The sequence below is a fragment of the Lampris incognitus genome, chromosome 4, assembly GCF_029633865.1.
Source record: "Lampris incognitus isolate fLamInc1 chromosome 4, fLamInc1.hap2, whole genome shotgun sequence".
Taxonomy (NCBI): domain Eukaryota; kingdom Metazoa; phylum Chordata; class Actinopteri; order Lampriformes; family Lampridae; genus Lampris; species Lampris incognitus.
Genome location: NC_079214.1, coordinates 9,049,129 through 9,062,275, shown reverse-complemented (window position 1 = coordinate 9,062,275; position 13,147 = coordinate 9,049,129). Strand labels below are relative to the sequence as shown.

At 48.5% G+C, this 13,147-nt stretch overlaps 1 protein-coding gene across 1 annotated transcript in view; it reads right to left on the bottom strand.

Moving 5' to 3' along the window:
• mettl15 (methyltransferase 15, mitochondrial 12S rRNA N4-cytidine) overlaps positions 1 to 13,147 on the bottom strand; it is a 110,790-nt gene that overhangs the window by 36,061 nt on the left and 61,582 nt on the right. The window contains exon 3 of the mRNA XM_056279096.1: positions 9,228 to 9,364. Within this exon, the coding sequence (XP_056135071.1) occupies positions 9,228 to 9,364 (137 nt within the window). The remainder of the gene's footprint in view (positions 1 to 9,227; positions 9,365 to 13,147) is intronic.

Genomic DNA, 13,147 nt, shown 5'->3' with positions numbered 1-13,147 from the left:
ACTGGCGGCCTGTCCAGGGTGTCTCCCCGCCTGCCACCCAATGACTGCTGGGACAGGCTCCAGCATTCCCGCGACCCTGAGAGCAGGATAAGCGGTTCAGATAATGGCTGGATGAATGGAATTTCATTTATATTGAAAATTTCGACCTTTCTTTAAGTCTGCACTTCTGATATGGTAAGGGGGGGAATTTAATGTACAATTTATCTTACAGTTTATCCTAGAATTAAAATAAATGTTTGGTGCTTTTTTTTTTTTTTTTTTGCTTCATAACATCCAAAGGAGTTGAATCAAGTGCAACTGGACTCGGTATATATCCGTGAAGACGTTTCGCCTCTCATCCAAGAGGCTTCCTCAGTTCGTGCCTTTCTGACTAGACCAAGCTAGTCTGACTGGCTGGTGATGAGACTCAGCATTTATCCTCTAGGAGTCGTCGTCAGAAAGGCACGAACTGAGGAAGCCTCTTGGATGAGAGGCGAAACGTCTTCACGGATATATACCAAGTCCAGTTGCACTTGATTCAACTCCTTTGGATAACCACGACCTGGATGAATGAGAACATTCACAGACTTGCTTCATAACATTGTTGCGCTGATTCCACTTCAGTGACTAGGTCTCGATCTCAATGCAAATAGCACAAATTCGATAAAGTTGAAATAAAAGCCAAGTTAAACCTACCGCCTCCATGACAATATTATACTGTTGGATCCCAACGGTGCTCTGCTGCGTCAAGCCCTGGACCAAGCCTCCACATTTGTCCCCCTCAAATGTGGGTATTTTGTGCGGAAATGCATTTTTGCATATCGTAGGTGGAGGTTGGCCAGTGAGGCACTTCAGAAGACATGAAACGCAGGGCGTGCATGCAGTGCTGAAGATGAGGAAGAGTTGGTAATGCTTTACATGAAGTGCATGTAATGAGTCTGTTAATAGGTAATAAGGCTCGTATAAATCCCTATGAAAGGCTTATCAACATATTATTTGTTAATAAGACTATGTAAGTGTTTTGGCCCCAAGGTGGTGTTTAAAAATATGCAAAACCTACTTACTCACACTGGTCTTCGATTGTAAGCCCCTCATGATTAAAAGCTGTTAAAAGAATTTTGAGGGGCGTCTGGGTGGTGTAGCAGTCTATTCCATTGCCTAATAACACGGCGATCGCCAGTTCAAAATCCGTGTTACCTCCGTCTTGGTCGGGCATCCCTACAGACACAATTGGCCGTGTCTGTGGGTGGGAAGCTGGATCTGGGTATGTATCCTGGTCGCTGCACTAGCACCTCCTCTGGTCGGTTGGGGCGCCTGTTCAGGGCACTACGTCCCCCTGGTGAAATTCCTCACTGTCAGGTGAAAAGAAGCGGCTGGCGACTCCACATGTATGGGAGGAGGCATGTGGTAGTCTGCAGCCCTCCCCGGATCAGCGATCGAGACGGCTCAGAAAATTGGGGTTATTGGCCAAGTACAATTGGGAAGAAGGGGGGGGGTAAATAAATAAATAAATAAATCTGATAGGCCACAAAATGTAAAAGGTGTGACTTACAAGGCTTAATACCTACTAACTAACACTTACTATAGTCTTACTAACACATAATAATGCTAATAAGACTTTTATAAGGACATATAAGGGCCTTATTACCTATTAACCAACACGTTTTACATGCATTTAATGTAAAGCGTTACCGAATATTTTTCCTTTACCTGCACTTTAAACTTTTACATTAGCTTTGGTAGTTTTTAGGCTTTCGATTGAGTACTTTGTGTCAATATCAGACAAACAATATAAAATAATACACCCCTTTGACATTTTTATTGCATTTCGAAAAGGTGCACGAATAGCCAAGGGGTGTTTTTCTACGCAGTCCAAGGAGCAGCTGGTTTAGATGGGCTGACAGGGCTACGCCCTCCCTATCTTGAACTGTCCCCAAAAATGTTTGGAACTTCTAATTCAGGCATTCCCAACGTTTTTTCATGCCGGGACTCACCTGTGGAGTCACGGCATGAGAAGTGGAGATATTTTTTAGCCCCGCGACCCGCCGAATATTTTGCAAAGTAAAATTGGCAATAAATTCTCGTGGCAATAAATCAACTGGCAAAAAGCAGGATGGTTAAGAATCTTATCTACATGGTTCATCGACGCGGTATTTCACTTTTCACTCGTCAATCATGACCTAATAACAATAAAACAATCTATTTAATATTAACATGAAGCACGATCTGAGCTTCAGCAAGCTGGGGAAGATGATAAAAACCAAGATGGGTAGCGCTATACAGACACTCACCCATGTCTTTTATGACGTGTACGGTAAAGGTGTCGTAGGTTGCATGCATTTTTTTTATGTTGGCAAACAAAATGTGTTTGTTGTGGAGATCCTGCGACCCGCTCGGCTCCTTACTGTGACCCACAGCTTGAAAAACACTATTCCAAATATTGTTGTTCATTACAAGTTTTTTTTTTGGGGGGGGGGGGGTTCTACCTTTTTCTCCCCAATTGTATCGAGCTAATTACCCCCTTCTTCTGAGCTGTCCTGGTTGCTGCTCCACCCCCTCTGCCAATCCGGGGAGGGCTGCAGACTACCGCAAGCCTCCTCTGATACATGTGGGGTCGCCAGCTGCTTCTTTTCACCTGACAGTGAGGAGTTTCACCAGGGGAACGTAGCGCGTGGAAGGATCACGCCATTCCCCCCAGCCCCCCCCCCCCCGAACAGGCGCCCTGACTGACCAGAGGAGGCGCTAGTGCAGCGACCAGGATACATACCCACATCCGGCTTCCCACCCGCAGACACGGCCAGTCGTGTCTGTAGGGACGCCCGACCAAGATGGCGGTAACACAGGGATTCGAACCGGCGAGCCCCGTGTTGGTACACAATGGAATACACTGCCACGCCACCCGGACGCCCCCGTTCATTACGGGTTTAACAAATTACAATAGAATTATTACCTGACAATAATTTCTAAGAGTTAGGTGTAAGAGCTAGCTATTCTCCAACATTTAACCCTGCACGTTTTAACAGACTTAAGATTTTATATCACCTTAATCAATCACTCAAACATGGAGCCGCCGTTACAAAGCGATACAAAATGTCAGCGCACAAAGTACCACTTTGCTGGTTCTTGAGGAATTTTAACGGAGAACAAAGGCCGCAGCTTTTTTGTTTGGCAAAAACGATGGGAGCCAGAGATCTGTTGTCCTTCCACGCTACATTTTGCAACACAAACCCCTCTTCGCAGCCCCATTCTACCGCTTGCTGTGCCGGTCTGCAGTGAGGCTGTGGGCACCGAGGACACGAGGAGGCTCACGGCGGCCTCAGTGTGAGCCTGTGCTCGTTCAACATGACATGTTGCCTCTTCACAAATCAAGCCTGAAATATTCCCCCGTGTTGACCTGCTCAGTTCCTTTACCTGCGTCACCGAAGCCCGAGACAAGATGCTGATTGATTGCTTTCAGCAGGGGAGCAGCGATGAAAATATCTACAGCGCAGTGGAAAAAGAAAAGAGGACAAACACGCCGGCCGAAGCCTCTGAAGAAGAACGTGTACGGTCTGAGATGTGAAGTTAGTCTCAACTGTAAAGAAAAACAAACAACAACAACCCCTTACAGTACGGAAAACTGTGGTTTTCATGTAAAAAGAAATGAATGCTTAATCTATGACTTTAATTTGTCCCTCGTTGGCAAAACTGTGTTGCTGGGAAACACTTTTTTTCATTTTAGTGACCTATTTTTCCTCGCTGTGTCCACTAGCGCCATTTTTTAAAGACGTAGGAAAGATTTTTTTTTTTTTTGAGCAGAAAATACGTTGGCATTTCCCCGGGGTGATGAAACTGATCGCCTTCGCGATGAATTCAACAGAAAATGAGACATCACGTGGCTGCTACGAGGGAGAAAATCTCTGCTTTTTCTCACATTCTGAGGAAAACACAAGTTATGATCGGGCATCCCGATATGCCTACTTAATGCGAGGGCATCGAAGACATGGAGATCCATGTGACATAGGCAACACACGTGGGGTCCAGCATGTTGGACCAATAGAATACGAGATGAGCAGAAAGGCATCACACCATCACTGTGTTCTTCATCTATACCCTTTTTAGATGGCTGTGAATGTTCTCATTCATCCGGGTCGTGGTTATCCAAAGGAGTTGAATCAAGTGCAACTGGACTTGGTATATATCCGTGAAGACGTTTCGCCTCTCATCCAAGAGGCTTCCTCAGTTCGTGCCTTTCTGACTAGACCAAGCTAGTCTGACTGGCTGGTGATGAGACTCAAGAGTTTATCCTCTTGGAGTCGTTGTCAGAGCCATAGATATGCGTGGCTCTCCTGTGCTGCGATGTCCAGCCGCGCCCGTCGCCATCGGAGCTATGGATTTGCACTTGTTTAGCAGCGACGGACGTTGGGGGTGTTAGTTTCGACTTCATTATTCAGTGGTCATGAGAGTCGTTGGAGCCGTTAGTGAGTGACTGTTGTTCTTGGAGGCTAGGCTTCTTGAGTCTCCTGGGTAGAGACGAAAGGACGGCATTGTAAGTGGGAGATAGGTGGTGTCGCAGACCTCCTCCTCTGTTGAGGGATGGTTTTTCCAGTTTCACATAGATGGCGGCGCGAACTCACGTTTGCAGCGGCCTCACCCAGTACCGTCCATGCAGTGTCTTTGTCCATGTCTGCTACTAAGTTGTCTTCATTTGATGGCTGAGAGAGCTGGTGCTGGATCGGCTGGGAGAGTTTGGTCTGCTGCGTCCTGTGGGCCCAGGGACCACGGCCCTGCCTGGAGCTGTGCCCGAACAGGAAGCACCGAGGGCAGTCTGACAGGACGTGGAAGTGGGGCAGGCTAAGCTAACTGCTAGCCCATGCAGACCGGCAAGTTCCCATAACACCAAGGGCGGTCTGGCGGTGGCCTCACCTGGCGTTGACTGTGTTTTTGGTGTCGTCGTGTGGAGTGTGGGGAGGTGTGTCAAAGGTGTCTGGCTGGGAGAGCTGGCGTTGAATCGGCTGGGGGAGCCTGGTCTGCTGCATCTGGTGGGTCCAAGGACAACGGCCCTGCCCAGAGCTGTGCCCGAAGAGGAAGCGCCGAGGGCGCTCTGACAGGACGTGGAAGTGGGGCAGGCTAAGCTAACTGCTAGCCCATGCAGACCGGCAAGTTCCGACAGTCATCCTGGCTGGCGTTCGCTCTCTTGGACAGTGATTTTTTTTGTGTGGATATGTTGGTTATATGTGTTTTTGTAGTTTGTTTTTATATTTTTGTACTTTGGATATACATGTTCTTGAAGTTTGGATATGTGTTTGTCTTTGTGTTGCGGTGCTGTGGGCTGGGGGAAATTATATTTTGATTCATTTCATGTACGCAAGTGGATAAAATGAAATGAAATGAAATGTTCTGATTCCTGATTTATAAAATATGGGTGGTTGGAGACGAGGTAAAAATGAGTACCTCAACTAGTAGCAACACGTTCTTGTATATCCTTGATTCTAACATTTATGGGGGGGTTTTGTGGGGGGGGCGGTGTTATGGTGGCCTGGTAGCTAGCGCTGATGCCATATGGTAAAAAAGCCATGAGTGTGATATGTAAAGTAGGGCATGAGCTGGCGACCTGTCCTGTTTGCAGCCCCAAGTATGCCGGGATCGGCTGCAACCCCATGACCGTGAAGAAGACATGGTTGCTAAAGAGAACTGATGGATGGAGGTTTGTATTTCTCGATGGCACAGGACAGGTAGACCACAGATGCTCAGCTGAAGCACTCCCCCTCAGAGCCAATTCTCACCGATTTTGACTGGGTTAATTATTCACTCTGAGGGTATCATGCACACATAAGAGGGTGGAAGTGTAATGGGCTCTCTGATCAAAGCCTCTTCTCTCTTAATGGTGTCAATGTCACGTACAATGTGGCCTCCACGTGTTTGACAAAGAATAGGTGGTCTGTTAAATGTCTGGTCAATACCTAATAAAAATCTGACAACGGAAAGTGACTGTTGGGTGTTGGAAGGTATGCTTTTTTACTACAAGCAGCCCAAACTGCACGTATATTTTCTTGTTTTAAAGCTTAAGGATTAGATGTTGTTATTCATGAGCGACTCTTCTGCAACCTGCCTTACCATAACGATGAGGAAGGTGACAGTTTGTGGTAGACAAGGTGTACATGTGATAAATGTGCACACCTTGTGTGTCAGTTCATGTCTCAGTGTATGGATTGTTTAACTGTGTGGTGAATGTAGACATTTACAAATATCAATGGGCAGAAAACACAAATCACCATGATGTGATGTGTTTCTGCTTCAGGTGTGGGGAGACGGCTGTGCGAATTCCCGTTTGCGGCGGCCTCACCCACTACCGTCCATGCAGTGTGTTTGTCTACGTCTGCATCTTAGTTTGTGTCTTCGTTTGATGGCTGGGAGAGCTGGTGCTGGATCGGCTGGGAGAGCTTGGCCTGCTGCATCCTGTGGGTCCAGGGACCACGGCCCTGCCCAGAGCTGTGCCTGCAGAGGAAACACCAAGGGCGGTCTGACAGGACACGGAAGTGGGGCAGGCTAAGCTAACTGCTAGCCCATGCAGATTGGCAGCTCCGATAACACCGAGGGCGGTCTGGGGGAGGCCTTGCCTGGCATTGACTGTGTTTTTGGTGTCGTCGTGTGGAGTGCGGGGAGGTGTGTCAAAGGTGTCTGGCTGGGAGAGCTGGCGTTGGATCGGCTGAGGGAACCTGGTCTTCTGCTGTTCTTGTGGGTCCAGGAACAATGGCCCTGCCTGGAGCTGCGCCCGGTCTGACAGGGGCGTTCTGACAGGACGTGGAAGCGGGGCAGACTAAGCTAACTGCTAGCCCATGCAGACCGGCAGCTCCGATAACACCGAGGGCGGTCTGGGGGCAGCCTCGCCTGGCCTTGACTGTGTTTTTGGTGTCGGGGAGGTGTGTTGAAGGTGTCTGGCTGGGAGAGCTGGTGCTGGATTGGCTGGGGGAGCCTGGTGTGCTGTGTCTGTGGGCCCAGGGACCACGGCCCTGCTCAGAGCCGCACCCGAGGAGGAAACACCGAGGGTGGTCTGACAGGACACAGAAACGGGGCAGGCTAAATTAACTGCTAGCCCATGCAGACCGGCAGTTCTGACAATCATCCTGGCGTGTGCTCGCTTGGACAATGAGCTTTTTATATATATATATATATATATGTTGTCTATATGTGTTTTGGTAGTTTTTTTGTAATTTGGATATACTATGTGTCCTTGTAGTTTGGATATGTGTTTTTGTCTTTGTGTTGCACTGCTGTGGGCTGGGGGGAAGCCATATTTAATCTAATTTCATGACGAATAAATGTACCTGATTCCTGATGTGAGGCTCTCTCACAGTCCTCAATTTACATGCCGGGCTCATAGATAAGCACTTCACTCTCCCTCAAAGACTACCAGGTTCACTTCCGATTCTTCTTGCTCCGTTTGCGAGCAGGTGATGCACTCCCAAGTATTTTAGGTTTGAATATGAATCAAAAACATCTCAGGACATGCCCAACCCCCACCTCATTTCTATATTCCTACACGGACATAGCAGCCCCCCAACATCACGCCCGCAGTGTTTCCTCAGAACGCACCCCCGCCTTGTCAGTTCGTGATGGCGTGTCTCCGTTCCTAAGTGCTGCATTGAGCGACGGGAAGAAAACAATATCATGACTACGCAGCACGTTGCCACGTTGAAAAATGGTCCCTCATCACGAGGCAATGCCAACTCATTCAGAGAACCGTCGGCTGCGTTCTTAATCTAATTGTTCAGAACCGTTACTTGAATTATCAAATGACGGAGAATTCCTCTTTCTACAAACCAGGAGGCGTTTTAGACCGTTTCTCCGCGGTGTGTACCAAGGTTTTGCTTTCCATAAGACATGGGTGGAGGGGAGGGGAGGGGAGGGGAGGAGGGGGGGGGCAAGCAAGGTAGAGAAATATCTCCAACCCTGTTGTGTGAATGCACTGCGTAGGCTGCCGGGGTCTTTTATTCAGGCTCCCAATAATATTGGCTAATTGCTAGATTTCTCCTGCTTCTCTCAACTTGCATCACGAGTGGGCGTGGAAGGGTTTAGAGCAGGGGTATATTGCTACTGACAGAGTACTGTGTTCTGATTCTCTCTCTCTCCCTCTCTCTCTCCCTCTCTCCCTCTCTCTCTCTCTCTCGCTCTCTCTCTCTCCCTCTCTCTCTCTCTCTCTCGCTCTCTCTCGCTCTCTCCATTCTTTGCCCTTCTCACAGACGCATTTCTCTGGCAGATTCCCTTGAGAGAGGTTTCCCCAGAATCTACGTAAAAGGAATCCTACCCACGCCGTGGTCTTAGGAGCATCTAATTTTCATCCTCCCTCGCTCGTTCGATCGCACACGAACGCACAAACACACACGCTTCCTCTCTCCCTTATTAGACACTGTGTCCCGGTGTCTCCCTGCACTTTCGCGCCAACGCTTTAATGTTCTCGCTTTTTCTTTCCTCTTTCTCTCCGCCTCTTAACTTCTTAACGGCGGGCTTCTCCTCTCTCTACCTACCCCCCCCCCAACCCACCCCCACCACAACCTGATGGATCCTCTGTGGGAGGCAACATCTCCCTCACACTGCAGCCGTGGGCCCTCGCGCTGATAAATGGCATGCCGGGCCCACCAGCTATGCGTGGGGGGGCCAGATAAGCTTTAAGTTAAGACGAAGGGAAGGGCTCCGAACGGATAGTTTGATTAGAAGGCTGCACCTCAGTTAGGAGTTAGGAGCATTCGACCAGGCACAGACAAGGTTTAATGAAATCTAAGGAAATATATATAAATCACTCCAGTGCAATGTAGAGAAATGACCGTCTTCTGCAGGTCAGATTGTAGCTTAACTGAAATTGGTTGTCCATACATCCATCCATTATCCGAACCGCTTATCCTGCTCTCAGGGTCGCGGGGATGCTGGAGCCTATCCCAGCAGTCATTGGGCGGCAGGCGGGGAGACACCCTGGACAGGCCGCCACGCCATCACACAAGGCCAACACACACACACACATTCATACCTAGGGATAATTTAGTACGGCCGATTCGCCTGACCTGCATGTCTTTGGACTGTGGGAGGAAACCGGAGCCCTCGGAGGAAACTCCACACAGAGGATGAACCGGGACGACCCCCAAGGTTGGACTACCCTGGGGCTCGAACCCAGGACCTTCTTGCTGTGAGGTGACCGCGCTAACCACTGCTCCACCGTGCCCAAAAATTGGTTTGTATTGACTGAAAAAATACTTTCTTAATAAGTCACTTACTTGTGCTCCTTGGCCAGCTGATGAGCCAAAGAGAATGCGGTTGGATCGCGGTCCAGGGCCAGGATCGTGACATCATTAGTGCTGTCCAGAATTGCTTTGGCATGGCCCCCACCTCCAAATGTCATATCAAGGATGACCTGCATGCAAAGGTTATATCAATATGACCACAGTATTACTCAATATGCAGTTTGACTCAAAACTGTCTCTTTATTGTGGACAAATTAGTATTGCGGCTGGGTACTCTGTCCACCAGTCATTGATGAGTTTAGACAGGGGTTTGAATTCAGAGGCAGAAATTAAAACAAAACAGCAAATATAGACGCTACTTGGGACTAATTGTCTGACATTCTTGTGTAAGAAGTGGGGTTGTTGCGATGCGTCTAGTGTGTTGGTGTAGTGTTCTGTGCCTGTCACGTCTCACTCTCAACCTTCACCGCTGGCTAGCAGAAATGTGAACAGGACAGCCGAGCACGTAAGTCTCTCCCTGCCAGTACACAGCCTCTCCAACAGCAAGCCCTATGTAGCGCCTCCTCATGGCGACACACAGTAACTGGGTACACCTTGGACCCTGGCTGAACTACAAGGGACTCGGAAGAGGTCCGGCCCCTAGACGTGCGGTACGCAGGCCCACTGGTGTGTGGACGTCCCCCTATGCTCCGTACCAGCCCCCGGCTATGGGTTAAATAGTGCCACTGCCTAGTGGCTACCTTGGGGGGGGGGGAGGAACAGGCTACGGGAGTAAACCCCTACAGAAAACCAACATCCACAGTGCCGTTTGTTTCACCGCCATTTACTGTAAGGCGACTTTGAGCGTTAGAAAAGCGCTATATAAGTTTGACTTATTAATATTCTTATTACTTTCCCCAAGTCAACAAAACTGCAAAACTGAACAGGAAGGAAGACAACGACTTGATACTTTTGATACTCGAAGCAAAATTGTGATCTTGTTTTGTATAATTTTTCAGCCAGCTGAGATGGTGGAGTCATTTCAAACGATGGCTCTAATTAAAAAACAATTTACTTTTTCGTTCCATGAAGTATAACATGACAGTCTTCACTGACTTTGAGTTGGTTTTTAAGCGAAATCAACTCACAAAATCAAAGATTCGTTTTCCCTTTTTACATATCAATTTGGTACATCCAACCATGGCCTCTACTGGAAAATGGTGGATTGCTCCCTCCGGGTTGGGGATGAGTTGTTGCCTCAAGTGAAGGAGTTCAAGTATCTCGGGGTCTTGTTCACGAGCAAGGGTAGGATGGAGCGGGAGATTGACAGGTGGATTGGTGCAGCATCAGCAGTAATGCGGACGTTGTACCAGACCGTTGTGGTGAAGAAGGAGCTGAGCCGCAAGGCAAAGCTCTCAATTTACCAGTCAATCTTCGTTCCAACCCTCACCTATGGTCATGAGCTTTGGGTAGTGACTGAAAGGGTGAGATCACGGATACAAGCGGCTGAAATGAGTTTCCTCCATAGGGTGTCTGGGCTCAGCCTTAGAGATAGGGTGAGGAGCTCGGATATCCGGAGGGAGCTCGGAGTAGAGCCGCTGCTCCTTCGCATCGAAAGGAGCCAGTTGAAGTGGTTCGGGCATCTGATTAGGATGCCTCCTTTGGAGGTTTTCTGGACATGTCTAAATGGGAGGAGACCCCGGGGTAGACCCAGAACTCGCCGGACAGACTACATGTCCAATCTGGCCTGGGAACGCCTTGGGATCCCCCAGGAGGAGCTGGAGGGCGTTGCTGGGGAGAAGGACATCTGGAGTGCCCTACTTAGTCTGCTGCCACCGCGACCCGACCCCGGAGAAACAGCTGAAGATGAGATGAGATGAGAATTTCCTTCTTCTCCTGTGGTGCTACCACTGCACGACCCCTCCGGTGGCTGGGAAGGGCAGAGACTAGCCGTGGGGGTCCTTCCATACATGTGGAGTCACCAGACACTTTTTTTTCACCTGGCAGCCGCAGGTTTCTGCAGAGGATCGTCAACATTTGGAACCATTTTACCCTAAATGGCAATGGCACATATTGAGGTAAATTCCTAGAATATCTAAATTATACCAATTAAACTATAGAAATAAAGAGTGTGCTAAGATTCGTACGCAGTTTAAAGTAATTCTCCAAAATTAGGTTGCACTAACGAATATTGGCATTTCCTTGCAATGGTGCGTTCTTCTTCTATGGCACATCCTTATGTCAGTCCCCACCACGGGGGAGGGTGAAGCTTCGGAATGAAAACAGGAAACAGTTTTTCTTTGTTTCTGCAAGTGTTGCATATGCACACCCTTCAGTAACTCTGAGCTGAGGGTACATCTTGTAGCATCTTGTAACACAAACACGCGTGCACACAACACAATTACACACTGACAGCCTTAAGCCGATGTGAGTCATCAACCTTGCCTGCTCAGAAATGTTTTTCTCAGCTCAGCCTGCAGTTCGGGCCGGGCAACGATCGAGCCCCAGTGCTCACAGTCCTGTCCGCCAAGATTTCACAGTTACGACAGTTACATGAGTAAATGTCACTGTAAAAAAAAAAAGAAAGAAGAAAGTAAAACTTAAGTCTACACCACTTTGTCTGTGATTAGTCAGCGTGTGAGTATCCACAGCACGACAGATCAGACCCTGGTGGGATTTCATGTCTTCACGGTTACCAGAAGGGTTATGAAGCTCGTTGCAGGCAAACTTTGTTGGAGTCAGTTAATGTTTGGGGGGGGGGGGGAGAAAAATATGCACACCAGTTTGTTTTGCTGACAATTTCATAATGGGCAGAGTCGATCATAATGGGTAACAGAAGCCTGATAATTTCACTCCAAAATCTGTTTGTTTATAAAATGTCACATTATGCTGCAATTAAAGGGACATTTCACACAAAATACATCAACCCATTAAATGCCCTAAAATGAAATTACTTTCTCATATAAAACGTTCTCCAACAACCTTGAGCTTTGCACAGTTTTTTATTTTGGGTTTTTCCTCATTTTTTTCTCCCCAACTGTATCCGGCCAATTACCCCACTCTTCCGAGCTGTCCCGGTCTCTGCTCCACCCGCTCTGCCGCTCCGGGGAGGGCTGCAGACTACCACAGGCCTCCTCCCACACATGTGGAGTCGCCAGCCGCTTCGTTTCACCTGACAGTGAGGAGTTTCACCAGGGGGACGTAGCATGTGGGAGGATCAGGCTATTACCCCCAGTTCCCTCCTCCCCAAACAGGCACCGCAACCGACCAGAGGAGGCGCAAGTGCAGCGACCAGGACACATACCCACATCCGGCTTCCCACCCGCAGACACGGCCAATTGTGTCTGTGGGGATGCCCGACCAAGCGGGAGGTAACACGGAGATTCGAACTGGCGATCCCTGTGTTGGTAGGCAACGGAACAGACCGCCACGCCACCCGGACGCCCTCACTTTTGTAGCTTGTGTGCAATTTCTTGGAATACAAATAATCAAGATATACAAGAAACAGTAAATTATCAGCAGTTCCCCAACAGTGTCTGTTTCACGCTGTCAGCTATGCACTTTCTCTCTCTCTCTCTTTTTTAGGAGCTCCTACCCTACATTTACCCTTCATTTATCCTACATTTACCCTCCATTTACCCTATATTTACCCTCCATTTACCCTATATTTACCCTCCATTTACCCTCCATTTACCCTACATTTACCCTAGATTTGTCATGCTAACTGGTATCTACCATGTGAACGGATGAGATGCAACAACATTGGTCATAGTCTCAATGTTTGAACTCAGATGTGGAATATTTATTTCAGCGGGGCGGCATGGCTCAGGAGGTAGAGCCTAGGAGGAAGGTCTAGTAATCAGAAGGTTGCTGGTTCGATCCCCAGCTCCTCCAGACAGCATGTCAAAGTGTCCTTGAGGAAGACACTGAACCCCGAACAGCTCCTGACGAGCAGGTTGGCGCCCTGCATGGCA